Source organism: Rhineura floridana, chromosome 6 (genome assembly GCF_030035675.1).
Source record: "Rhineura floridana isolate rRhiFlo1 chromosome 6, rRhiFlo1.hap2, whole genome shotgun sequence".
In the NCBI taxonomy this organism is placed as follows: Eukaryota; Metazoa; Chordata; class Lepidosauria; order Squamata; family Rhineuridae; genus Rhineura; species Rhineura floridana.
The window spans coordinates 35,946,591-35,974,203 of NC_084485.1; the positions used below are offsets into that span (position 1 = coordinate 35,946,591).

Genomic DNA, 27,613 nt, shown 5'->3' on the forward strand with positions numbered 1-27,613 from the left:
CACCAAAGCTTGCTTTCCATGGTGGCGGCGTAAGAAGGGAAGCCCATTCCTCAGGTCTCTCTTTCCTCCACCAGCCTGTTTAGTAGGAGGCAATTTTTAGTCGTCTATGAGGTTAGTATCCTGTATTTACATGCTGGTTGCAGGGGAGGGGCTTCACCTTTTCTGTGAGCAGTGTGGAAACACAGGCTTACTAGTCTCTTATCAGCCTTGTAAAAAAAATTGCAGGCTACTAACTTTGGACATATTTACAAGGCTGGCTTTAATTTTAAAAAATCTACATTTTGGATCTAGAATCCCTATTCAGTATCTGCTTAAACCCTTCTTATTAGCTTATAGAACTGGGCTACAAATTGACAAGATTCTTGCTGTGAAGCCTCCCTGCTGATTTCAGTAGGGCTACTTTATAGTTGTCCTCCATAATAGTGGTGGGTAATTGGATGTGGCCACTGGGCTAGGTTGTTATCTCCTTCCACTCCTTGCTGGCAAAGTATGACAGATTGGTGGGGCTATATACCTGTCAGTGCCCTGATGTCATAATAACATCAGGTGACCCTTTTTTGCCCACACAGGTCTTGTAAAGCTCCTTGCAAAACTCCCAGCAAGACCTGACCATCAGCTGACAGCTGGGTCTTATGCAGTGTTTTGCAAGTGCCACTGATCAGCAGTGCCTACAGCCCCCTTTCTGCAGAGCCAGGTCATTATCTGCCCTCCACCTGACATCATATATGACATCAGGTGTAGTACAGGTGGGTGTGGTTTGGCCAAATAGTCTCCAGGCCAAATCAGGATGCTTAAAAGGACCTAATGATAACGCAAAACCCATTTTCTCTAATTTGCCAATTTGGATAAACTAATGTGGTTTGTGTGCAGTTAGTTAACTACATGCACACATGTAAATACCCAGAGCCCAGTGTGATGCGTCCTTCCCTGGCTCTCCCTGTCAGGTTCCTACCTGCTCGTGGTTACTGCCTGTCTCTAGGCACCACCAGGGACTCCACCAGTCCGGACCGCTCTCTCTTATGATTTCTCTCCCCGCTCTAGCACAGATCTCAACAGATCCCCCTGCTAGGCAACCACCAGTAACGTCCCAATACTAGTATTCCCAGAGACTCTGAATACTGGTATTGTTACTCTCTTCACCGCTGCCACCATTTGTTACAGTTCCCCTTCAGCCTTGGTCATTACCTTACCCTCCCTTCTGGTCTGTGAAACCCCAGCCAAGGATCAGGCCTTTGGTAAACCAAATTAAGTATTTATTACAGATAACAAAGCTAACAAGATTAACAAGATTTCTTCTTAAGGCACATAAGCATATGGTTTTACTCAATACTAATCCGAACTCCACCTCCCTCCTGGTAAACAACTCTCTAAACCCCACCAAGCAATCCACTCTTTCTCTTCTCCCCCCAGATTCCACAATTCACCACCTCACATTCCCCCAGATTTACCTGTCATCCTTTCATTTATACTGTCAGCCATTTTAAACATTCAGCCAATCATCAAGCATTCTATTGCCCATTCACTCCCCCTCCTCTTTCACTACTTACCATATATCTTCTAAACAACCAGCACTTACCATATATACGCTAATATATAGGAACATCACACCCAGGCTTTCAGTTTGCCAAATGGGAGAGTGTTCTCCAGCCATGGTGTCAGAACTCTCTGATTAAACGACTTCTCTTTCTGATGTTTTTCTAGTTACGTGCAGTATCTCCTCTTAACCAGCAGGTGTTCCAAAATCACAATACTAAGTAAGCATTTATGCAACATAGGAGGCGTCTTTATGCAGAGTCTGACTATTGGTCTGGCTGTCAACATTCTCTGTGCTGTCTAGCAGCAGCTCTCCAAGGCTTTCAGAGAAGGGTCTTTCCCAGCCATACCTTGGGATACCATGGGTTCACCCTGGGTTCTTCTGCATGCAAAGCATGTGAGCTGCCACTGATCTATAGTGCTTCCTCATTGTTTCCATCATGAAGGCACATTTTTCTTGGGGAATATATAACATTCTTAATGTGTGTGTTTTAAGATCCAAATGGTACAACCCAGCCTTGTGCCTGTATACTTATGAAGTGCCATTGAGTTAAATGGGATTTTCTGGCAGCAAACTGTAGGTCTGCCACTTTAGACTGTGTGTGTGTGTGTCTAGCACAACAAAAATCCAGCAGTCTTTCAGGATGAGAAGGCAAGTCCACTTGGGTGCTCTTGGTGGCTGCTGTAGGGCGCAAAGTCAAATGTGAGAAGCCATCACCAACAGAAAAGTATCCCGTTAAGAGCCCATTAGGGCAAAGTGGTCAGAGTGTTGGACTAGGCCTTGGGAGGCTAGAGTTGAAATCTCCACTTGGACATGAAGCTCACTGGATGACCTTGAGCCAGTCACTCTCACAGGCTTGTAAAATGGAAGGGTGGACAAATGTATGCCACCTTGAGCTCCTTGGAGGAAAGGTGGGATATTAATGCAATAATAAATAAATCATACTGTTTTGGGATGGATACTGCATCACCTTCATTGCCCAATCTGCTGATGTTTGGGACATCAAGCAGGTGCTGCGGGTGGATATCCAATATACTGAACTGACTACTTGAGATACATCAACATGTCTTCATTTTCCAGGTGTATTGGTATCATCTTAACTTGTGACTTTAACTTTCTAGTCTTAGTAGAGGCAGCAAAATATCTAGTTCTGCTATCTGATGCACAGTAATGATGATTTTAGTAACTGGCTTTCACAAGCTATCTGACAAGCATACAATAAAAATAAAACATAAATTTTAAAAACAGTGCAAAAAGACATTGACTAGAGAGAGATTTATTATTTTAAAAAATCCAAGGCAGAGACCTTAAAAATAAAATCAGCTAGCTGGAAAATGTTTACAATTTTTACTGAGAACCACACAGGAAATGATGGCTAAATGATCTCACTCTTCCATGCACAGAATGAGTGACTGCAGCACTTCAGGCTGCAGAGGTCATGTTTTTCAGTGGTCTGCCACTTTAAAAGCTCTAGCAAGAAGAAAATGAGCACGCCAGGCAAAGGGCTTGATTATAACCATCTCGATTTCCTAGCTATATAGTTTTTGACATAGACAAAGTAAGCATTCAAAGTACTACCCTTTTCATTCATTGGCGATCACTCTTGACGGAATAAGATTGTCTTCCAAGATAAGGTCTTTAACAGTGGGTTTGTAAGTGACTGTGGAGGCCAATTCTGGATCCACACAGCCTCCCACAGTGTGGACATAGGTTTCCAGATGGAAGATGGTCGCGATGAGGATTTGTTTGACGTGCCTTCTGCTTAGCTTGTTTGTCCCGTTTGAAGATTTGTTTGACGTGCCTTCTGCTTAGCTTGTTTGTCCCGTTTGCCCTGTATTCGTGCTTCAAAGTCCACAGCACCTTTGATAATAGCTAACCTCCATTTGGGACGTTCATGGGCCAAGACTTCCCAGTTGTCTTTTGCTGGCCACCGATGTTCTGTTTTCCATCCTTAAGTTGGGAGTAAAGTAGCTGCTTTGGAAGACAGTGATTAGGCATTCGAACAACATGGCCAGTCCAGCGAAGTTGATGTTGAAGGATCATTGTTTCAACACTGGTAGTCTTTGCTTTATCCTTTATCCTCATACTCAAGTGGTAGGATCCATTTTGCCACCTCATTCCCACTCAATCTGCTGTATTCATAGACCCAACTGCTGTTAGGGTGCTATCAAAAAAAAAACTGGGGGGTCGGGGGGAGGGGCTAGAAACTTCGTCTGCTTATTCAGGCTGTTTTCTCCACCTGTGTAAACCACGAGGCACCAGCTTCAGCCCCGTCATCCCATGTGCACAAGAGAATCTCCTCCTCTTGCTGAAAACTCCGGGCCCCGCCCCAGCTCTCCCTGCTATTAAAAAAAGTGTTCCTCGCCCCACCCTTTTGTTCCATATTCATGAGCCTGGAATTCTCAATCTGGCCGGCAGAGCCTCCCCCTGCTCCCAATGGTTGGATCTGTACTGAAGGGGCTGTCTTTGGCGATGCCTGTTCAAAACATAACCGGACCCTTGACCACCGACCCAGCTGCTCTAGAGGACTGAAGCTAAATAGAATGAAATATGTGTCGTTGGCAAGGGACAACCCAGCCCTTCGGTACGGGTAGGACTGGTTTCGCCTGAAAGAAGGCAGTGGTGTGGGCGAACCGCCTCGGGTCCTGAGTCGGCAGTTGGATGGTCCTTCGGAGAGTGACAAACGCAGAGAACGAGCGTGAGCGCCACGGAGGAGAGCGGCCTGGAGGCGAGGCAGCACTATGGCGAGGAGCGCAGGTAACGCGGCTGGGGCTCCGCGGAGGGAATGTCTCCAGGGCGAGGCGGCGGTGGAGGCAGTTCCAGTCCGGGTGGTACTTCGAACCCGGTGACAGTTTTTTCTGTTTCCCACGTCAGCTCTGAGGCTGGAAACGCCCGAGTTGAGTCCCTTAGAGGAGCTCTAGAGAAGGGAGCGCTTTTTCCCAAATACAATAAGAAAGCGGTGGGAGGCTTCGGCCGCGGGTAATTGGGGGGGGCGGGAGGGACGGCGAAGAAAGCTTTGGGCGCCCCTTCCTGTTTCCTTCTTCCCTCTCCCAGTCTCGTATTTGTGTCACAGTGGAGCCCCCCCCCCGCATGTTGTTTTATCTGGAATTCCCTTCAAAGGTCCTTGGATGTGGAAGCCCTGCTCTGTCTACAGGTGCCACTACCTCTTCTCCCCCCCCCCAAAAAAAGTTCTTTGTCCTCGTTTCGTCGCCAAACCTGAGGTTACCCAGTGAAATTGACTTATGGTGGGGATAAAACGAATTACTTTTTTTTCTTTTCCGTTCTTTAAGATATGATTAACCTACGGTAGGTGTAGCTAGTCTGTGTCGCCCTTCAGATGCTGTTGTGACTCCAACTCCCCTCACTCCTCACCCTTCACCATTGGCCATGCTGGCAGAACCTGATAGGAGTAGGAGTTCAGCAGTATCTGGAGAGCCACAGGTTAGTAATCTCTGGCTTATTGAATTCCCTGTTGTAAATTTGAATTATGTCTGCTTATATCGGGGGTGGAAACTCTGTGGCCTTCCAGATGTTGTTGGATTCCAGCTCCATTGGCCAGATGCCAGTGGTCAGGAGTGATGGGAATTGGAGTTATAACAGCATCTGAAGGGCAACAGGTTCCCCAGTCTATGCTTTATATGCTCCTTTCCCATTCAGAGTAATGCCCCAGTAGATCACAAGGACATTAAAATGAAAAAGAGTGTATCAATATAGAAAAGTTGTACAGTATGTATTTCACTTAAAGCACTTTGTAAGACTGTAGCATTTATGGTGTGTGTGTTTAGATGGCTGTTAAAAAAGGGATTGACAAGTATGTGGGGCCATCAATAGCTATTGGCTATGATATTTAAATACAACCTTGATATGCCAGATGCTGGGGAGGGATAACACCTTCATGCCCTCATTATGAGCTGTTCAGAGGCATTTGTTGGGGCACTGGACAGCCGCTAGGGTCTGTTGCTGCCAGGCAGCTCTTCTTGCCTAATCCTGCAACATAACTCTCTCCTTAGGGCGGGGCTGGGGGCCTTTTTTTTTCTCAGTTGAGGACCACATTCCATTGGGTGTAATTTGTCTGGAACTGCATCCCAGCAGTAAGTGGGCCAGAATGAGCAGTGGATAGGGCACCCTTTTCTCTCTCTTTCTGCCATGCCAATTCCTATCTCTTCATTTACCCCGTTTCTTGCCACCTGTGCATGGCATTAGACTGAAGCCTTCAGGTTCTCTCTCCCCTGCCAGTAGTGACTAGTAGAGCTGCCCTCTTGACACCAGCATCACTGCACCTTACCTAGATGATGCAGGCATAGGGCAGGGTGACAGCAAGGGCAGGGCTGCACAGATAAACTGATGGGCACACCAGAGTGTCTCTGCCAGTGTGTCCATGCAGCCCCAGTCTCTCCGCTGCACCATTCTGCCCCACCCCAGCACTGTCCAGGTAAGCTACAATGACATCAGTATTAGGGTGGCGTTACAGCTCCACCCTACTACACCAGCTACTGCTGCCTCCCATATTAAATACAGTAATTTTCATTGTTCTTTCTTCCTGATCGCTGCCTGTGTTCTGTACAGCACCCCATGTGCTGTTGGCACCAAATATTTAAAAGTATGAAACAAAAGGGATTGCAGAAATGGTAGAATCTATTTGGTAAAACTTTCCTGGGTTTTTTGGAGTCAAAGCAATCATTGATTTCAGCAGTCTTTGCAGTAATGGAGACCTAGCAATCTAGTCTCAGCTTTGAATACTCTCTTGTCTCTGACTTAGTTTTACAGCTCATGAGGGGGTGTGTGCAGTTAAATAGGTATATAGCAGGTTGGGAATGGGAATACATTTGTAGTGCCCATACCTTGTTCCAAAGCACTCAAGATCTTGAAAGGAATACATTTTCTTTAACTGCAACACAGATTTCTGCAACTAGGGTAATGTGTTTTTCAGTCCTATATCTGGGAAGGCTGTTCTTGGAAACATAAGTAATGTGAAATGTCTCTATTGCCACATCTTCATCCCATATTGATCAATTTTGTGTTATCCTTATTTTAGCTTGTTACATGAATATATGAAGAGGGTTAATACACAAGCTGAAGCCTAAACAGGAGCTGCATATGTCAAGCTAGATTTCCTTATAACAGTAATATTTTGGACTTGAAGAGTAATTGAAGGAAAATTCTGGAAACCGCACACAAGAGTTTGGTCTGAGTGGTGAACTTGAAACTGGGAGAGTTGACTTCAAGTCATTTCACCATAGACTTACTTAATGGTCTTCTGTCAGACTTGGTTTTTTAAAATAGGAGGAGTGTCCATCTCACAAGTTGCTGAGGATGAACAAAGTAAAAGACTGTAGTGCACTTCAGTAACAATGCTTTATTATAAAGTAACAAATGTCTTTTAGCGTTTATCTGGAATTTCACCATTTGTCTTACTTCCTTTGTAAGGAGAGATTTCTTGTCCCTGCTTGTTCAATTCCTAATCAGTTTTTTAATTACTTTGACTTTGTATATTTTCTCTTCCAGCTTCTCTTGCCTCTTTCACCCTCCTCTGATTGACCTTCTTTGGTGCAGAAGTTTTTCAGCCTGCAAATATATCTTCCTTGGAAACTAGTTTGAATTTGACAATTGTAAAAATTGTCTCTCTCTTGCTGGAGTATTGTGTATCAGCACTTTTGCATGCACTTCTTGACACATTCAGTAAGTCAGCCTTCTCCAATCTAGTGCTCTCCAGATGTTTTGGACTACAATTCCCATAAGTCCCAGATAAATTCTTGAAAGCTGACTTATTGAATGTTTTAAAAAAATAGTGATACTGTCATGTCCTCCACGTGTTAGGGGTTCTAACTCTCATCAGCCCCAGCTAGCATGGCCAAGAACCAGGGATGATAGGTCTTGTTCCACAGCATGTGGAGGGCACCAAGTTGGTTATTGTGATAGCACAATTATTTTGCTAGAAATGCAGTGGAGGAAATTTTTGGGGCCTGGTTGAGCTCATCCTGTGATGCAGGCTGCAGAAATTGATATATTTTAACTACACCAGCCTAATGAGCAGGGTAGTGTGCAGTGTATCCCCCCACCCTTTCAAGCTCTTCTGTAATATGTACCTTTGAGTCTCATACAAGGGAGGCAATATCAGACTGTTGCTGATCATTTCAACAATGCTGCCTATCTAGTTTTCTTGAAGGAAGTTTTTGTACAATACCAAAGTTGCACAAGGGGGGAAGATTTCCTTCTCTGCAAGTGCTTGCACTGAGGTGAGATATTATCTTAGCTTCATTCATCTGTGACAGAGGTAAAATACTTTGCATTATACTACCTTCAGTTGCTGCTGTATAAATGGGAAATTTGTATTTTTACAGATGTGGGACAAAAGTTCAGCTTACTTGTAAAGCATTGAAATCAATCTTAGGACAAAGTCCATAGGATTCAACACTTTTCTCCATTGTTGCCTGGGAAGTTCATCTGGGGAGAAAGCCACTCAAGATAGATATTCCACTATAATAGCAAAGTTGGTTAACATAGGTTTTTGTTCTCATTTATCCAAAAGGTTCAGTTTTACTGAAGCACACATTGTCATTAAGAAATGCTTTTTAAACTAGTGATCTATCTTTCCTTGTAGTTTATAGATGTTAGAGAACAGTTATTTGTGTATTAAAGTCCACAGCTTGTACCCATAGTTGTGGGTACAACTTCCCACTCTATCTGAAACCTGGTTCTGTTATCTCTGGATGCCACAGTTAAATTGCATCCTCTAAACCTCTCTCATCCTTCAGACTCTGGATAGCAACATAATCAATAGGAACAAGCAGCTATATCTCTTGAGCTGAAGATGTGTCTCTGATACCCTCAGTGCCCTGTCACAGATACCTTACACATGTGAACAAGGATAGTACAAGGAGTCAAGTCACAGAGTCTTTAGCAAATGGGATACCTAGAAAGAGGTATTACAGCTGAAGTTCACGGGAGTTGGAAAACCTGACAGTTGTGCATCCATTATAACTAGTTCTGCTGCTTGAGGAAAGTAGTTGTTCTACAGAACCTGTGTGGTGCTAATATGCTGTATAAGAATGAAGGCAACCATAGAGACATTGGAAACACTCTCATCAGTACCGTAGGGCACTGTTCTTCAACATTGGGTCCCCAGATATTCTTGAAGTACAACTCCCATCATTGCCAGCCAGCTTAGCCACTCGTCAAGGGATCATGGGAATTGTAGTCCAACAACATCTGGGGACCAAAAGTTGAAGAACACTGCTAGGGAAAGTATTTGCTGGATTTTTTTGAGAGGACTCTCAGGAACTTTATGATTTGAGTGTTCTTTCAGGCACAGTGCAACTTCAGCGTAAGCAGATCAGAAATAGATATAATCTTCTGTCTGCCCCATCTACAGGAGAAATACAGGGAACAAAGTAAGCCACTCTCCTTTCACTTCTGTTGAACTCAGCAAAGCATTTGATGTAGTCAACTGAGTGGGATTCTACAAGATCCTTAGATGTCCCTAAGTTAGTCTTATCTGATGTTTCCATGGCAATATGCATAATACCGTGCAATGCAACAGAATCATGTATGATAGCATTTCAATGGAGACTGAAGTGAAACAGCATTGCATTCTTTGCTAGTTCTTTGCCATCTCTCCCTCAGTGCTCCTGAGACACTCCCTGCTGCCACAGAGGAGAAACTTCTATTCACAAATAATGTTTTGCTCTTCACCTACAAATGAATCTTAGGCAGATTTTGCTATGCATATTGCATGTTTTGTTATGATTGCATGAAGCAAACCATAGTCAAGGAGCGCGACAATATTTTTCTTGAGATTGTTAATTATTCTTCCTCAGATTAATGACAACTTCATACTTGAAGAGATCGACCAGTGTTGCTGTTGTTATTTGTTCTTCCTTATAGGAGCCCAGGGTGGTGAACAACAATAATTAACTACAAACATAAAGCAATAAATAAAATCTCAACAGCAATCTAAAGAACTAAATATCAAGAACTAAAATACAGTGGAGTGAACAATAAAAAAAATTACTGGAATGAAGTCTAATACATTGTGTTCCAAGCCCAGACAAATATGTTTTCAGTTGGCACTTGAATGTTATGAGTGTGGAGGGACAGTTGAATTTCCCCTGAAAGGGAGTTCCACAGATGGTGTGCTGCCACCGAGAAAGCCCTGTCTTGTGTCACCACTCCCAGGCCACATCTATCAATAGGACTATGTACAGGCTACCCCACAGATCTGAGCTGCAATACTGAGCATGGGCATACACTTGAGGAGACTTCATTCTGGTTACATTCTATTCTTAAGGACCCAGATATCGGTCATAGGTCTGATATAAGGACATTTGCCTGTCTCAGTTGGATATTGACATCACATTGGGAACGCAAGTTATCTAGTATCATACTATGAGTTGGTACACAAGGCAAAAAGTGGTTCCTTAAGCTACAGAACAAGAATAAAAGTGAGAAACAGGAGGTCACTTATAATCTGCCAATTGAAAATTGCAGTTGTGACCCCTGTATTAGGTGCTGATGGTCCAGGATCGGTTCAACAGTCAAGCTTTTTCTCTTATGTTCACCATAATAATTTTTCAAGTTAAAATAATTTTGAAAGGCCCACTTTTGTCAAATTGAGACTCTTTGAATAAATTTTGGTTTGCATCTTCCAGAAAAACATGATCATTTTGCTCTATGTCCCTGCAACAGTTGATTGCTACCTGATGAGGACAAACCAACTGCTCTCCAGCTGTACTTACTATATGTTCCTTAGTCTTGTATACTTTTTTGTTTTTCTTAAAGCCTGTACTCCCTCATTTTCAAATTTGTTCTCCACTCTCTTAAACTACTTCAGTCAAACACATTCACTGACATAGTTTGTCTGTATTACAAAAGATACATCTTCATATTTTGGGAAATTTAAGAAGGACTGTAGCTCAGTGGTAAAGCATCCGCCTTGCATGCAGAAGTACCTAGGTTCAATCCCTGGCATCTCTAGGTAGGGCTGGGACTCCTGCCTGAAACCCTAGAGTCACTACCAGTCATTGTGGACAATGCTGAGCTAGATAGACCAATGGTCTGACTCGGTATAAGTCAGCTTCCTTTGTTCCTATGAATGTATATGATCTTCTCAGACACTTAATATTTTTACTGCAGTAATTTCTAGAATAATGGAGTGCACGCAGCAGTTGTGTTTGAGCAGATATACCGAAGTGTGAAATGCCCCCCACAATGTAGGTGCGTGTGAGTGTTAAGAGTGAAGACAGACATAACATATAGATTACTCACTGTTACGCACTGAATCCAACAAAGTCATTGCATGAGTGGAACATAACACCCTTCTCCTCCCTCCAAACCCCCACAGATCTGCTCCAGAAGGTTGAGGGAACCCTCAGAGCATATTTAAGGGTGTCTGAAAGGAGGAAATGCTCTGTTGTGTGAGTGGAAGTCACTCTACTCACACAAAGACTTTGTTCAGTTCAGCACTATGTCTTACATCTAGGTATGAGCCCAACTTCCTCTTTTTTCTTTGCAGTTTGAATAACTGACATATATGTTGGTGAATTGGATGCTGATGCAGTTGACAGTCTTGTTCTTTCTCATGTACTTCACATGGGCAGTTCTCTTTTTTATAAGCACCATATGCAAGCTTATTCACTTACAATTTTCATCTGTTGCATTATATTTTAAAAAATGAAAATTTTAAAAACAGTATAGTAAACTACTCTGGGAATGAGGGTGAATTGTGACATCGCTGGCAGGAGCCAGTCAGTGCCTTTCATAAATGCTTCTGCAAGGCATCTTTACAGAGCTGAGTTTTTGATTGTCCAGAGCTTGACTCTAGAGAAAAGTATATTTGAATTGAATGTGGTGAAGTGACTGTAAATGTTTTCACTTTCTTTGCCCATAGCCAGCTGTGTTTTGGGAAAAGCAGAATATAAGTAGCACAACAAATAATGAGGAATGTAGTTTATTATACAGCCGCAAGAGTGGCTGTATACTATAGTCAGCATGGATTTTTCACATTCTGCAATGTTAAATTGAAAATACCCTGTATGCCATTCTGATGCTTCCCATAAGCTCATTTCAAAATAAAACCTTACAAAACCTATAGTCCTGGACTCAGAAACACTTGCTTAACAATCCTCTCAATTTTCATGGTAACACACAAAACAGAGAATCGAGAGTTCAAAGTGTAAAAAGGGAGAGGAAAAACCCAGAGCCCTTTTGGACTTTTTTCTGTCAGAGTTCTCATAAACTGTTGAAATTAATTAAAAATCAGCCATGGTCACAGAGTACCTGTAATCCTATTACTTACCTTGCCCCATACTCTGTCCTTCATCTTCTGCAGTTTAAAAGTTAAAAAAAATGCCTGGCTGATTTTTAATTAATTTAAGAAATTTAGCATTGAACTGAGTGATAATGTCAGGCATGCTCAGTAAGAACCAACTGTCAATGTTCTAAAAGCCAGACTCACAGCTGCTGGGCTTGGCCATTCGGGGGGCCACACCCACACCAGACTTTGATTTCACTTGAGACCGTCATGGCTTCCCCAGAGAATCCTGGAAAGTGTAGTTTGTGAAGGGTGCTGAGAGGAGATTCCTATTCCCCTGACAGAGCTCCAGTGGCCAGAATGGTTTAACAGTCAGCCACTCTGAAGCTGTGTGGGGGAACAGAGCCTCTCCTAGCAACTCTCAGCAGCTGTCACTAACTACATTTCCCAGGATTCCTTGGGAGAAGCCATGACTGCCTAACAGTCTGGTGTGGATGTGGCTAGGGACAGCTTTGGTTTAAATTTGGGTGGGGGGCTACATGTGCCTGCTGTAGAATGCTGGGGGAAACCCTGAAAAGCAATGATACTGTTCACAGTGTTTTCCTTTTGGAAAGGAAAGGGCCTTCCCCTCTGCCCAGTGCCCACCCACCCAGTATCCTCCCTTCCCCTTCCTGCCCTCCCCCTCCTCCAGGTCAGTTTCACTTATCCTAAGCATGATTGCACAGGAGTAAATCCCACTGAACTCAAAAAGCATGCAAATGATCAAACCTGCCCTCCCCTCCTCCTCCCTCCAATCCCCTCCCTTTTGCCCCTTCCTTCACCCGTGCCTTCCCCTCCCTCATCCCCTTCCAATCCCTTCCTTCACCCTCCTCCTCCCCTCCATCCTCCCTTCCTCCTCCTAGGACAGCCTTTCCCAACTAGTGGGCCACCAGATGTTGTTGGACCACAACTCCCATCAGCCTCAGCCGGGGAAAGATGGGAATTGTGGTCCAACAACATCTGGTGGCCCACTAGTTGGGAAAGGCTGTCCTAGGACTACGACCTGAGAGACCAGGGTTCGAATCCACACAGCCATGAAGCTCACTGGGTGACCTTAGGCCAGTCACTGCCTCTCAGCCTCAGAAGAAGGCAGTGGTAAACCATGTGATGTTCCTATATATTAGTGTATATATGGTAAGTGCTGGTTGTTTAGAGTATACATGGTAAGTAGTGAAAGAGGAGGGGGAGTGAATGGGCAATAGAATGCTTGATGATTGGCTGAATGTTTAAAATGGCTGACAGTATAAATGAAAGGATGACAGGTAAATCTGGGTGAATGTGAGGTGGTAAATTGTGGAATCTGGGGGGAGAAGAGAAAGAGTGGATTGCTTGGTGGGGTTTAGAGAGTTGTTTACCAGGAGGGAGGTGGAGTTCGGATTAGTATTGAGTAAAACCATATGCTTATGTGCCTTAAGAAGAAATCTTGTTAATCTTGTTAGCTTTGTTATCTGTAATAAATACTTAATTTGGTTTACCAAAGGCCTGATCCTTGGCTGGGGTTTCACAGACCAGAAGGGAGGGTAAGGTAATGACCAAGGCTGAAGGGGAACTGTAACAAATGGTGGCAGCGGTGAAGAGAATAACAATACCAGTATTCAGAGTCTCTGGGAATACTAGTATTGGGACGTTACTGGTGGTTGCCTAGCAGGGGGATCTGTTGAGATCTGTGCTAGAGCGGGGAGAGAAATCATAAGAGAGAGCGGTCTGGACTGGTGGAGTCCCTGGTGGTGCCTAGAGACAGGCAGTAACCACGAGCAGGTAGGAACTTGACAGGGAGAGCCAGGGAAGGACGCATCACAAACCACCTCTGAATTCCACTTACCATGAAAACCCCATTCATAGGGTCGCCATAAGTTGGAATCAACTTGAAGGCAGTCAATTTCATTTTCAAGCATGATTGCATGGGAGTAAATCCCATTGAACTCAATAAGTATGCAAATTATCAAACCTGCCCTACCCTCTTCCCTCCCTCCCATCACCCCCCTTTATCCCTTCCCTCCCCCTTCCTTCACCCTTCCCCTCCCAATCCTCATATGCTCAGAGGCACATTTTACCAAATTGTTCCAAGCTACACGGGAAGGGGATTGGACTGTGAAAGACCAACCCAAATTGTGTTTGCCTCTTTACAAATGTGTAGGGCAGTCCAATATCTCAGAGAGGTCAGGTCTCCTGCTCCCCTGGTGCATTCCCTATAGCTGCCCAATTTCCTTGCTATTTAAAGTTTGATAGAAATATCTGTGGGCTATATGTACATTCTTAAACAGCAAGGTTTTTTGCCTATTCGTGAATTTTAATGTGGTCCTTTTGCCATGCAGGTTAGAGACCAAGAATTTGAAAATAAGGACAAAGAAGTTTGGGAAGTCCCAAACTCATGCTTGCTGTTCCTTTTAAACATACCAAATCTAGAAGCCTGTTAGACCAGGAATACATCACTCAGTTGCTCCAAACATCTGGAGTTTCCATCAGAAAAGTCAGTTGGGGACAACGCTGCATTCTAGTCCACTGCAATGACCTATTCTTTCCATACTAGTTTATGGCAAACTAATTCCAAGTAACGTCTATAGTGGGTCTGCAATAACTTGGTGATCCACCACTGTGTGTGAAACATACAAAGCAAGAGTATATGTTTATAATCTTGTTAGTAGCAGAGGCATAAGTAATCTGCATACGTCTTAAGCTAGAAAGCACATGTGCCTTGCTAGATCAAACCAAGATCCACTTCAATTAGCAAGTGTTAGGAGGTCTATCATAAACAGACGAGAGTTCATTGGTGGTTCACAGTTTTTCTGCCCTTTCATTCTTTATTTATTTTATTTTATTTATTATTTATTTGTTATATTTTTATACCGCCCCACTAGCATAGCTCTCTGGGCAGTGTACAACAAAAATATAAATATAAAAATACTTTATACAAGCTCTCTTTAGCCACAGACATGTTCCAGTCTAATTTTTATTGAGCCAGACCCTCTAAAAGTAATATCAGATCAGATGACTCTGCTAACAGTATTTATTCCAAGGAGAGATAGAAGAACAAGGGATAGGTGTGTTAATGTTACGAAGACAGGCTACAAGGAAGCCAAAACATGTTGTTAAACAAATAGGGAGCTTCTTGATGCCTTAGCCATAATCAGTACGGAAGAATAGTAGTACTGCACTATGGAGGAAGGAGTAGTAATTATTTCCAGGTCTAATCAAGATAGACAGGTTGGGTATGCTGAATATGAATTTGTGCCTACTTGAGCAATTTGCATGTATCTCTTTAGGGTGTGTCTTCTGCAGTTTCATTTTGCCATATTATTTATTTGATTTCTTACCTGTCCTTCACCATAACTTCCCAGGCAGGTTACAACAATTTAAAATTCAGTATTAATCTGATGACAGGTCCTAGAGGCTTCATGTGTTAAATAGCAGCAAATTCATCAGCCAGGACGGCCAAGGCAGTTTCATTGCCATGAACCAGGCCTGAAGCCAGACTGAAATAGTTCCAGATATTTAGTCTCCTGCAAGCACACCTGAAACTGAACTGCCACCATCCTCTCCAGTTCAGTGTCGAGTTATAACCAGATACGTCTAGCGAAATTTATTACATTTCTTACCCACCCTTTACCATAAGGTCACAGCACAGGTTACAGTAAAATATACAGTTACAAAATAGTTACAACCATGAAACAAGAAAAGTTAAAGCAACTAAAAACATTTCCATATATTAAAAACATCATTTAAAAATAGTTCCAATACAAATGCAGACTGGAATAAAAATCTCCACTTAAAAGGCTTGTTGAAAGAGGAAGATCTTCAGTACATGTTGAAAAGACAACAGATATGTACACCTTATATTGCAATGTGATCCCTAATGAGAGGCTTCTGTGTCTGTGTTCTTTCAGTGATATCAGGACCTTATAAAAGGAGTACTAAATGTTCTATGCAGAATATATCCAGACTTGAGCAATGTTGTTTCTTATGAATTTGCCACTCAAAATAGTAAGACAAGACTACTCATAAGCACAAAGAAGGGTATGGGCATGTACGGTGACATAGGGTTAAACAAAAGAAAGGCAAGCTGTATATTGGTGCAAGGTGAGAGAATCAACTTGTATTACAGTGAAGATTAGGGGTTGTATCCTAATAACTTTTACTCAGAATAGACCTAATAAAATTAATGCGTGTTACTGGCTTAGATCCATTAATTGTGATGAGGTTACTCTGAGTAAAAGTTGAATACAACCCATAAGTAGATTTTTTTCAAGGACAAACAGGTGGGTTCTAAGTGCATGTAGGTTTTAGTTAGAATTTTAGGATGGGTTACAGCTCCTTTTTCTCAACATTAATGGTGTGTGTATGCTGTGATAAGGTGGTGCATTGAGAAGGTTGTACACATTTTGTTGCTTTCTGTCATACCACATGCCTGATTAAGGAAAAATAAACCTGGGTATGAAAGATTTCACTGCCCAACTTGTACTGATTTACAGCTAGACTCTCTTGAACATAGGTACTCCAATGAATTTAATACTTGGCTTTTACAATGAGCATTAGAATACCTTTTTCTTCTTTCAGAAAGGGAGCACTTTTTGATCAGCCTGTCAGTTTAAGTTCTTTATTTATTTTATTTATTTATTTTTTATTTCATTAAACTTATAGACCGCCCCATAGCCAAAGCTCTCTGGGCGGTTCACAAGACAAGAAACATCAAAAATACAATAACGTGACAATATAAAACACATTAAAAGTTTAAAATGTTAAAAATTAAACAATGTCAGCGCATACTAAACATATTAAAAAGCCTGGGTGAAGAGAAAAGTTTTAACCTGGCGCCGAAAAGATAGCAACGTTGGTGCCAGGCGTATCTCCTCTGGGAGATCGTTCCACAGTTCGGGGGCCACCACAGAAAAAGCCCTTTTCCGCGTTGCCACCCTCTGAGCTTCCCTGTGAGTAGGAACTCGGAGGAGGGTCTTTGATGATGAGTGTAGTGTACGGGCAGGTTCATAGCGGGGGAGGCGTTCCAACAGGTATTGTGGTCCTGTGCCGTATAGGGCTTTGTAGGTCAAAAGCAGCACTTTGAACCGGGCCTGGAAACAAATAGGCAGCCAGTGCAGGCGGGCCAGAATCAGTGTTATATGGTCGAACTGTCTGGTCCCCGTTAGCAGTCTGGCCGCTGCATTCTGCACAAGCTGCAATTTCCGAACCATCTTCATAGGCAGCCCCATGTAGAGCGCATTGCAGTAATCTAATTTTGAGGTTACCAGCGCATGAACTACTGAAGCAAGGCTGTCTCTGTCTAGATAGGGGCGTAGCTGGGCCACCAGCCGAAGTTGGTAAAAAGCACCCCGTGCCACCGAGGCTATCTGAGCCTCGAGTGACAGGGATGGATCTAAAAGAACTCCCAAGCTACGAACCTGTTCCTTCAGGGGGAGTGCAACCCCATCCAGAACAGGTCGAACATCCCCCATCCTGTCAGGAGAGCCACCCACCAGCAGCATCTCAGACTTGTCTGGATTAAGCCTCAGTTTGTTAGCTCTCATCCAGTCCATTGTCGCAACTAGACATCGGTTCAGCACGTCGACAGCCTCACCTGAAGAAGATGAAAAGGAGAAATAGAGCTGCGTGTCATCAGCTTACTGATGGCAACGCACTCCAAAACTCCTGATGACCACACCCAGCGGCTTCATATATAGATATTAAAAAGCATGGGGGACAGAACTGACCCCTGCGGGACTCCAAACTGGAGATCCCAGGGTGCCGAGCAATGGTCCCCAAGCACTACCCTCTGGAGACGACCCGCCAGGTAGGAGCGGAACCGTTGCCACACAGTACCGCCCACTCCCAAATCAGTGAGTTGTCCCAGAAGGATACCATGATCGATGGTATCAAAAGCCGCTGAGAGATCAAGGAGAATCAGCAGGGTCACACTCCCCCTGTCCATCTCCCGACAGAGGTCATCATACAGGGTGACCAAGGCTGTCTCCATGCCAAAACCAGGTCTAAAACCCGACTGAAATGGATCCAGATAATCGGTGTCATCCAAGAGCGTCTGGAGCTGGTTGGCAACCACTCGTTCAAGGACCTTGCCCAGAAATGGCACGTTAGCTACCGGCCTATAGTTGTTAAGATTTTCCGGGTCCAGGGACGATTTCTTCAGAAGCGGTCTTACTATCGCCTCTTTCAGGAGGCCAGAGACCACTCCCTCCTGCAATGAAGCGTTAATCACTGCCCTGGCCCAGCCGGCTGTTCCATTCCTGCTAGCTTTTATTAGACAAGAAGGGCAAGGATCCAACTTAGAAGTGGTCGCACGCACCAGTCCAAGCACCTTGTCAACGTCCTCAAGCTGTACCAACTGAAACTCATCCAAAAAATTAGGACAAGACTGTGTGCTGGACACCTCATTCGATTCAACTGTTACAACATTGGAGTCTAAGTCCTGGCGGATGCAAGAGATTTTATTCTGGAAGTGCCTAGCAAATTCATTACAGTGCGCCTGCGATGATTCCACCATGTCCTTCGGACTAAACTGCTTTGGATGCAGTTCATGATTATTCTCTTCTATGCATGTCCCAGGGACCAAATGGCATCGGACAAATTCAGCACAATGGAACACGTGTAGAAAATCCTCCTGGACTGATGCCTGTGTGTCCTGGTCTCTCTACTTTCCTGTGGTTGGTCTCCAGAAAATAACTGCTCTTCAGCTGGCTGCCATGCTTTACAGTCAGCTATTTGCTGTAAGGGCTGCAGTAACTTTTCCTGTCAGCAGCTCGACATTCACAATGCAAGAGCATTGTTGGCTTCCTGTTGTCTGACGCTCAGGGGCTGGAGTGCTAGGCTTTCCTATGCATTTGTCTCTGCAGTGGTCATAGCCGTAGTAATCCTTGCATTAGGGGAGTTGTGCATGTTTCATTATTTGACTGGGCTGTTGTGATAGTTCTTCCAACTGCCTTTTTTTCCCTCTGCTGTTTGTAGACTGAGCAGTCAGGATGGGAAGCTGCAGTTTGTCTGGAAAAGGCAAGAAGCCATTCGGAGTGGGGAAGGCAGTAGCATCTGATGGGTGCAGGATGTTCCTCTGAATGCAAATTGCCCATAATGTAGTTCTAGAGCCATGGCTCTACACTCTTCTGGTTTACCCACTGGGCATATTTGACAGGGAATATTCACTAGTTTCTAAACTAACTTGATGGAAGGAGTTCTAGCCAATGCAGTATGCTTCTTCTGTGACGAATAATCTATAGCAACTTTCTCTGTCTGGGCCTGCAGACATCCTGGTATTCTGTGGTTTCCAAAAGGTCGCCTCTGATGGCAGCACAATAAGAATGCTGAGTGATATATCAGAAGAAGAGTGGGTTGCTAGTTTTCAAGTTTTGGCTTCAGATGTTTCTCTCGCTCCTCTCCCCCCCTCCCTGGTCTGCTATCTCACTTTTTCATGGAATTGTCTCATTGTAACCACAAAATTTATGAATGGATGAGCAGGCCAGCCTTCAGAATGAAACTAACCAGTGACACAGATATGAAGGCAGCAGGAAGACCTTTTGTTTGGAAATGCATATAAATAAAATTGTATCTTATCTAATCATTGTTGTTTTAGCTTGCTAAGACCATGCAACTGTCTGAAGAAAGAGGTAGTTAAAAGTATAGTAGAACTGCTATGTGTCTTCTGGCACTCTGTAGTAATCTAATGGAATTTTGACATTTCTGCTATTTATAAGGATTCTGTGTTGTGGTTTTTAAAAATATAATTGAATTGTTTAATGTAGCAGAAGTCATGCAAGCATGTTTAATTCTTAGGTGGTAATATATTCTATATTTAAGTGCCAGTGTTGCACAAAACTGGTGATTCCAATTTCTAAGTGCCAGAGTGGTTATGAATTTTACCAGCATTACCCATGAGCACATCTTGTGTCTGTGTGGAACAGTTGATACATTATGTAAGGTGGTATTGTTTCCCATCTGCACTGTGACCTGTAGAACATATGCCGAAAAAATGGCACTTGGAGCCCAAAACCATAGTTTTTTAGCAGGGTTTCCAGATGGCAAAAAAGACCCAATACATCCATGAGCATCATTTTACTTGCCAAATAACTTTTATTTCTGTTTCAGCTATTTGTTTAATTAAAATTTTAATAGATCATCTTTCCAGATAAAGTACTGCCAAGGTAACAATCATTGATGAACATAAAAATGCATATGTTTAGTGTGTTAGCTATCCCAAATAGGGGGAAACTGGTTTACCGGCACTTTGATACTAGTCTGCCCGTGACCTCTTGATATTACCAGTATATACGTGGAATATGATTCTTTTTACTACCGTAGGGCCCCGCTTTACAGCGCTTCGCTTTACAGCGTTCCGCTAATACAGCGGTTGTGAATTGTAGAAAGGCCCTGCTTTACAGCGCTTGTTCTGCTTTTACAGCGTTTTTTTGCCGCCGGGCGCCATTTTGGTCAATGTAAGTCAATGGGATCCACTTTACAGCGGTTTTCGCTTTACAGCGGGGGTCTGGAATGTAACCCACTGTATGAGCGGGGCCCTACTGTAATGATCTTGCTTCAATCCTCAATAGAATAATATGTAGGATTTTCAGTTTAAGTGATCTTTGCAGAATTCTTTCTTAAGAACCTGGGATAGAAAAGAACTTTCTCACAATCCCTCTTCACTTAGAATATAAGATTACATTGTTCAGCTCTGTGGGTCCCAAGTTATTCAGACATGGTGTGATGGAGGCCTCTCTCTTTTTCAGGAATATTTCAGTTGGTCAAGAAAACATAAATGTGTTTCTTGGGGTTTAAGTTCTTTTGTTTGTATTCTTGATCTTTGTTTCTTTTCTTTTTCCACAATAAAAAATTTCAAATGCCCCTTTTTTACACACACACACGCACGCACACATGCGGTTTTCAGGTTGCTGACAAGCATTGCTTTGTTCACAGTTTTGTATTTCCAAGAAATAAGAGCCTGAAACTATGTGCTTCATCCCATTTCTCTGTCACAGCAGGATTAATCCCTAAAATATTCTGTACTCATGTTTCTAAGGCAGTCCTTTTCTAGGGCTTCACATTGGCAGTGGGGCAAGGGTTTCCTGTATATCTGAGCAATTTCTCCCAAAAGCTCAAACAGGCAAAAGTTATTCAATACGTGAGGGGGACCTATTTCCATGTCCCTGTCCTACCCAGTCCATCCTTTATAACATTTATAGCATCCCACTGTCTTGTGCTTTGCATTGCTGTCCCATTCTAATCTCAGCTGTTTGTATAGTGCATTTCAAGAGATGAAAGTGTTTCTCACAGTTTCTCAGCAATCACTGTAAGAGTCTTTTATGGCAAGCCAGTTGTCTTTTCAGCTGGGGTTTGAGTCCTAGTGGCACTAGGCAAGCCGCTTAGTGAATTCATGGTTGAGGTGGGATTTGAACCAAATACTTCCTGGCTCTCGCCCTTGACCAGTGTTATGCTACCTCAAAATGCAAAGAAAAGAAAGTTGAGAAAAAGTGCTGATCTTTTCAGCTACCAATTGGGTGTGTATGTGTGTGAGAGAGGGTGAATTCAGCTGTCATTTGTGTTCAGATGCTGCGTACACAAGAAGTTCTCAAGCACTGACAACAGTGTAGAATGGAATTGGCCCTGGCTGCCTTGTGTTTATAAGTTAGAGGCCTTTGAGCAGCAGGACAGTATGCTCAAATTAATAAATAATACAATAAATAACAAATAAAATTACACAGAGCAAAATCTGTAACAATAACCTGTATATGAGGTAGAAGGATACTGTAGGTGAAGCGTGCAGCTTTTGTCACTTCTCTCATAGTCTAGAAGAAGGAACAGCTAGAGCTGGGATTGCAGTTGGGGAACTGAAGATTTGGGACTCTGTGCAAACTACAATAGTATCTAGGTCCATGTGTATGGTTTGGGGACTTATATTACTATGGAATGCAAATCTAAAGCACTTGAAAATTCTGTTTGCTGACCTGTCCCTCTTTTTCCCCTTTCTCTCAAGACTTGCTCATATATTACCACATGGTTTTATGAAGCCTGCTCATCTGATTCCAGAAGAGCTGAACGCACAGAGGAGAAGTTTTACACTGCCATTTTGGATTGCTGCCATTACTGTGACACCCTGATCGCTAGACACCATGTATTGCCTCCAGTGGTTGCTGCCTGTTCTCCTCATCCCAAAGCCCCTGAACCCAGCCTTGTGGTTCAGTCACTCAATGTTCATGGGCTTCTATCTACTGAGTTTCCTGTTGGAGCGGAAACCTTGCACAATCTGTGCCTTGGTCTTCTTGGCCGCCTTGTTTCTCATCTGCTACAGCTGCTGGGGAAATTGTTTCTTGTATCACTGCTCTGGCTCCCAGCTGCCTGACTCTGCTCACGATCCCAATGTGGTTGGCACCTAAAAAACCCCACTTGGTTGCACGCTCCATTTTCTTTTTCTTTTTAAAAGGACAGTTCTACTGGAAGGAGGGATTATAAGGCATGTGATTAGAGTACAAGCACCCTGTTTGTATGTCTGGATTAAAAGTGTTTCATTCATGATCACCTGCCCTTCCACACAATCTGCCTGTAAAATTTTACAAAAGCTGTTTACGGTGATAACGTTGCTGTCCTGGGGTTGAAGCAGAGCAGCTTGTGGGTGGCTTTCCCCCCTTCCTCCTGCCTTCTGTATTGTCTGAGATTGGTCCTTTTGTGACTTGGTGGTGAAGAAATCTTTTGAGTGTTGCCTGATCCTGGAGTTGTCTCACTCCTTACCTAGATGAGGATGCAGCCATCAATCCTCTGGAACACATGCCCTCTGATCTTATTGAAATTGGAAAGTCTTCTCTCCATATTGCTTTTGATAAAAAGCTAGTGTTCATCGTTCTGAACATCTGAGAGGGAATTTGTAAATGGCTAATAAAGCTTGAAAGCTGTGGGAGCCAGGAGGTTGCTGATTCATTGCAGCAGACCAAACTGGAATGTGCTCCCTACCTGAGTCCTTTCCAAACTACTTATCTGCACCGATCATAGCTCAAAAATCCCAGAGTTGTCATGATGCCATTTTTAGAGCACAGGCACTGAAGCTTGTCTCATCACGCCACCCACCCCAGCCAAATATCCACAGGTTACATAGTCTTGAGTTGGGAAGAAAGCATGCTCTGCTGTAATGTTTTGGGATCCCTTTTATTATTTTTGCTGTTGAATTCTAAGCTCTCAGTGTTTCTAACTTGAAAAAGCAAATAGTGTTCAAGTAGAGAGGATTGAATATGCTAGGCCTGACATGAGAGGGATGGGCTGTTTCTGCATACTGAACTGAGTGACTTTGCTTTTTTTTTTTTTTTTTTGAGGCCAAAAGTATTATTATTATTATCTGTCATCACAACCAAATAAGCCTGTGTTTGAATGCATGATGGAAGGAAGACAGCAACAAATGGTTGAGCTGCCGATCCTCGTGATTCTGGGAAGCCTTATTTTGGTGATGCCTGGATCATAGCTTTATCTCTGTCTCTCTGCCCCCCCCCCCAGCTTCACTCTCTTGCACATCAGTAATTTCCAGAGAATATATCTTTCCTTTCTTCCACAGGAAATGTTTGCTAACGTGGTCCTTTGGGGGTAGCAGGCATATGTTTTTTGGGTAACTTTTCATTGTTATCTTGTTTGCCACCTGTTTGGCTGTGCACAATCTTCCCCTGGAGGGGCATTGCTGAAAATGCTTTTTCTCTCCCAAGGGAGTTAGAATCGAGAAACCAATCGTGAAACTCCACAGAGAATTTTTATTTTTGTTTGTTCATTGCACAGCTGTTCAACAGATTTAATAAAGCTTTATAAACTTTGGTCTGTGGACTAGTGCCATTTATGATGCAGTCACTCTCATTGGACTAAGGCCTTTGGATAGGCAGCATTTTATCTCCTCCTCTCTCTTCCCTTCCCCACCCCCAGCACCACCTTCTGTTCCTGGGATAATTTGGTTGGAAAACCAAAGCAAAGAATAGAGTGGAATGTGAATAAAACAAAGGCTTTGATGTGGCAGGCCAGACACTGACCTGCTGACCCCTTCTCACAAAGTGGTCTGGTGACCTCTTTTCTGGAGTTTGAAAACTGTGTCATTTCGTGGGGAATAACTTACCACTAGACTGTGCTAGTGCTTTCAGAACTATAAAGATCTTCTTTCCCCTGAAGCTTTCTTTACTGGCTTTCCTACACTTGTAATACTAAATAAAACAATTGCAGAAAGTATGTGTGTTGGGGGGGGGGAAGCGCTGGAGGATAGTGGGGATCAAGCTTAGCTGATAGTCTTGAAATTATAAGAGGACCCATCTCCTGCCTTCCGTTATGGCCCTTGTAGCTACTGTTTTTTTAGAAAGCTATAGAGGCTATGATGTGGCCAAAATTGCAGAAACGGGGGAAGGGTTGTGTTTCATTAAGCCTCCCCTCTTTTTCTTCCTAAAGTTAGGCATTGCTCAGATTGTGCATCAGTGATAATCTGAGAGGAAAGAACCAGTCCCTCAGGCTGCTTCTGTTCTTTCCCAATTTAATAAGAAAGTGCTAACCAAGCGTTTTCCGTTTTTCCCCTTTCCCATTGACCTCTATTATTATTGTTGTTCAATTTATTTATATACCGCATTTTCCACAAATACACATTTGCTCAAAGCTGTCTATTTATTTATTTAATTTATTTATTGTATTTCTATACTGCCCCATAGTTCACACAAACAGTCCAAATGCTGTAGCACAACAACACATAATTGCTCCCTCTCCTGCACTGGGACTCCCTAAGGACATCCCATATTCACCTCCACAGAAAATGGATCTTTTAAACACAGCATTCCTATAGGCTACCCCACCAGCTTTTGTTTGTATCCATTCTTTCAAATTCAGCATTTTCTGCAGGATTTGCAGAAAAATTGGAGTGGGGTGGATTGGAAATGATAAGCAAGAAACCAAAGGAGGTTATAAATGGAAGGACAGTTAGGGAAAGCGGCAGCACCAAGCTAGATGACAACATACCTTTTTTTAAAAAAATTAACGGAACCCCACTTGAGAACTGAAATATAGCTGGGCGAGGTGTCCTGGGACAAGGATGGTGTAGTTTTCAGTGCACTGAACCCCTAAGTCTTCAAAGTGCTTTTTCTTAGCGGAATAACACAACTAACGTGCAAATCGTTGGAGAAGTTCTAAGGTCTGGGCTTTAGAATATTACTGTTGACTTTCTGAGCTCCTATATATGATATTGCAATTCTCTTTCAAGCTCAAGCCAAAACCTCTTTTGCCTACACATGAATGAAAGTTGTGCCCTTGCTGCACACTGAGAACCCTACCTATTACTATTGTTGGAGCTACATTCTTAGCTAGTTGGAAGATGTGCTTTTAGAAAAGAGTGGATGTAGTGGAGTTCAAACTATTGCTTTGGAATTATCTGTGGCTCTGACACCAAGCAGCTTTTTTTCTCTCTCCCCTCTCTACATTGCGTGACATTCACCCTGATGAATAAGTTCTGGTAAACTCAAAAATGTGCTAACTAATTTGTGGTTTTGGATGGTCCTAATAAACTTATTGTCTGACTGGATTTTGGATTTTTTCTTTAATGGACCAACATGGCTTATTTTGCTTTTAGTTTCTTTGGAGAATTCTGAATTTAGCCATTCAAAAGTGGGGTCCTAAAACTGAAGAAGTAGGATTTTCTATCACCTCAAGATGGGACTTTACTCTTAGAAGGGTACACTCCCTTCAACTACTAGGTAATGCTACCCAATTTGACTTCCATTGACTTTTTAACCTAGTACATCACCTAACATTAATCTCTAGCTTTGCTAATATAAAAACTAGCATGTTTCTCTTCTGTTCTTTACCTAACAAGAAGCCTGTGTGTTTCACTTAACTGGAGACATTTCTTGGTAACTGCTGGATTTTAAAAATGGGGAATCTGCCATTTTGTGTGTCTCTGCCCTAGGTCTAACCTGAAAGTAGCAAGCACTTAAGGGAGCCTACTCAAATTTAAGTCTTTCTTTCTTCCCTCCATTGCTTCAACACCAACCCAGTTTTTTCTCTCTTTCCCCCTCTCCTTTAATATCCAGCCTGATGAAGAGTTCTGGTGAACTTGAAAGCTTGCTCGCAATTTTGTGACATTTTGGTTGGCCCTATTAAAGGAATTGCCTTTTCTTATTGATAGTATGGTGTAGTGGTTAAGGTGTTGGACTATGACCTGGGAGACCAGGGTTCGAATCCCCACATAGCCATGAAGCTCACTGGGTGACCTTAGGCCAGTCACTGCCTCTCAGCCTCATGAAAACCCTATTCAGAGGGTCACCATAAGTCAGAATCGACTTGAAGGCAGTACACATACATACCACACAACTAAATTTGCATTTTGCTTTCTATGCATGGGTTATAGTTAGCCCAGGTATTGTCTGAAGGAACATGAGGCCACTACCTTGCTGAAGCTAAGCAGGTCTGAGTCTGGTCAGTGCTTGGATGGGAGACCACTTGGGAACCACATGTATGTCACCTTGAGTTCTTTGATGGAAGACAGGTGGGATATGAATGTAAGAAAAAGTAATAGTTATGCTTGGGGTTTTGATTGCAGCTGTTCCCTTACCTGGATCAGATTGGTTTCTCTCCTTTTGTGTGGGTTTCTCTCCCCACCACAGTTATATATTTTTGGACTGTGCCCTGGCCATTGGCATGGGGCACTCTAGATCCTTACATGCTGAATCTGTTGGTGTTCTAGCAGGATGCCATTGGATCGGTTTGGCCTTATGTACAGTAAAGGGTGGGTTGTGTAAACATCCTCATTTTTGCACAAACCACACATGCACACAGAGCCCAAACACAATTTATGTGCCTGGAATTAACCGGGCAGTTTAAATTATTTTGGATAATGGAGAAAATAAGTTTAATGCAAATGCCAAAACCCAGGAATTGGAATTAACATACATTTTGAGCAAGCCCCATCTCAAAAGGCTTAGTGAGTGGTGGAGAGGAGAGAATAAGCTGATGTGCATGCATAATGTTTGGCAAAAACTTGGAAGTGGAGGCAAAGAATAGAGGAGAGGGGTAGAGAGTGGAAATAGGTAGTCATCCATGTAGGAGTGAGGAATAAGCAATAATTGCAATAGGGAGAGGATAGTGGTAAAATGGGAGAACAGATATAGAAGTATTGCCTCCCTACTGATTAAAGCCTCTCCTGGCTATTGCTGCTGGGGTGTGAGCCTTCATATCACCCATACACTTCCATATTATGAAGGCTGAAAAGTTGGGTTACACATTCTCCACCCTCACCCCTTCTCTCGCTCACAAATGGCACAGATCACAAAAACTGCCAGTGGCCTTTAGTACAATGAACTAGGGAAAACCTCTTGGCATGTGAGGGTGAAGAATTGAACTTGTGATACCATTTCCACTTGTAAGCAATCTATAGGATACAGCATATCAGGTACCTTATCATGGGATTTTGGTACTGTCTCAGTCTTTTGTAAATTTTGCTCTTAGGCTGTATTGAATTAGCTGAGTTAAAGGCTTTTATTATGGTCTATGTAAGGTTTTGTTTACCCTCTTCCAGTCAGCCTGAAGGTTCATAGTAGTAGCAGTTACAGGATAAAAGGTATGCCTTTATAGATTGGTAACTCTGTTTTAATTAAGCTAGTTTTATCTTAGTGGCAAAAGGCTCCCCAAGCAGCTTAAAATGATCAGTGCTAAGGCAGTCCTTGCCCCCAAGCTTACACTCTAAAAGACAACACGAGGAAAAAAGGGATTAGGAGGGTGGAGGGGGAAAAACAAACTTGGACATGGATTCTTAGTTGCGGTTTTGACTTGCTTGCAGCAACCAAAGCATTTTTGCAGACTTGGCT

At 43.0% G+C, this 27,613-nt stretch overlaps 1 protein-coding gene across 1 annotated transcript; it reads left to right on the forward strand.

Moving 5' to 3' along the window:
* Nucleotides 1–3,933: 3,933 nt before the first annotated feature.
* On the forward strand, nucleotides 3,934–23,599 carry BLCAP (BLCAP apoptosis inducing factor). Its single transcript, XM_061631459.1, has 2 exons — nucleotides 3,934–4,291; nucleotides 21,787–23,599. Exon 2 carries the CDS (start codon nucleotides 21,923–21,925, stop codon nucleotides 22,184–22,186), a length of 264 nt encoding a protein of 87 aa, XP_061487443.1. The 5' UTR covers nucleotides 3,934–4,291; nucleotides 21,787–21,922; the 3' UTR covers nucleotides 22,187–23,599.
* Nucleotides 23,600–27,613: the final 4,014 nt, after the last annotated feature.

Coding starts and splice junctions, on each gene's coding strand:
- BLCAP (XM_061631459.1), top strand. CDS start 21,923: ATGTATTGCCTCCAGTGGTTGCTGCCTGTTCTCCTCATCCCAAAGCCC.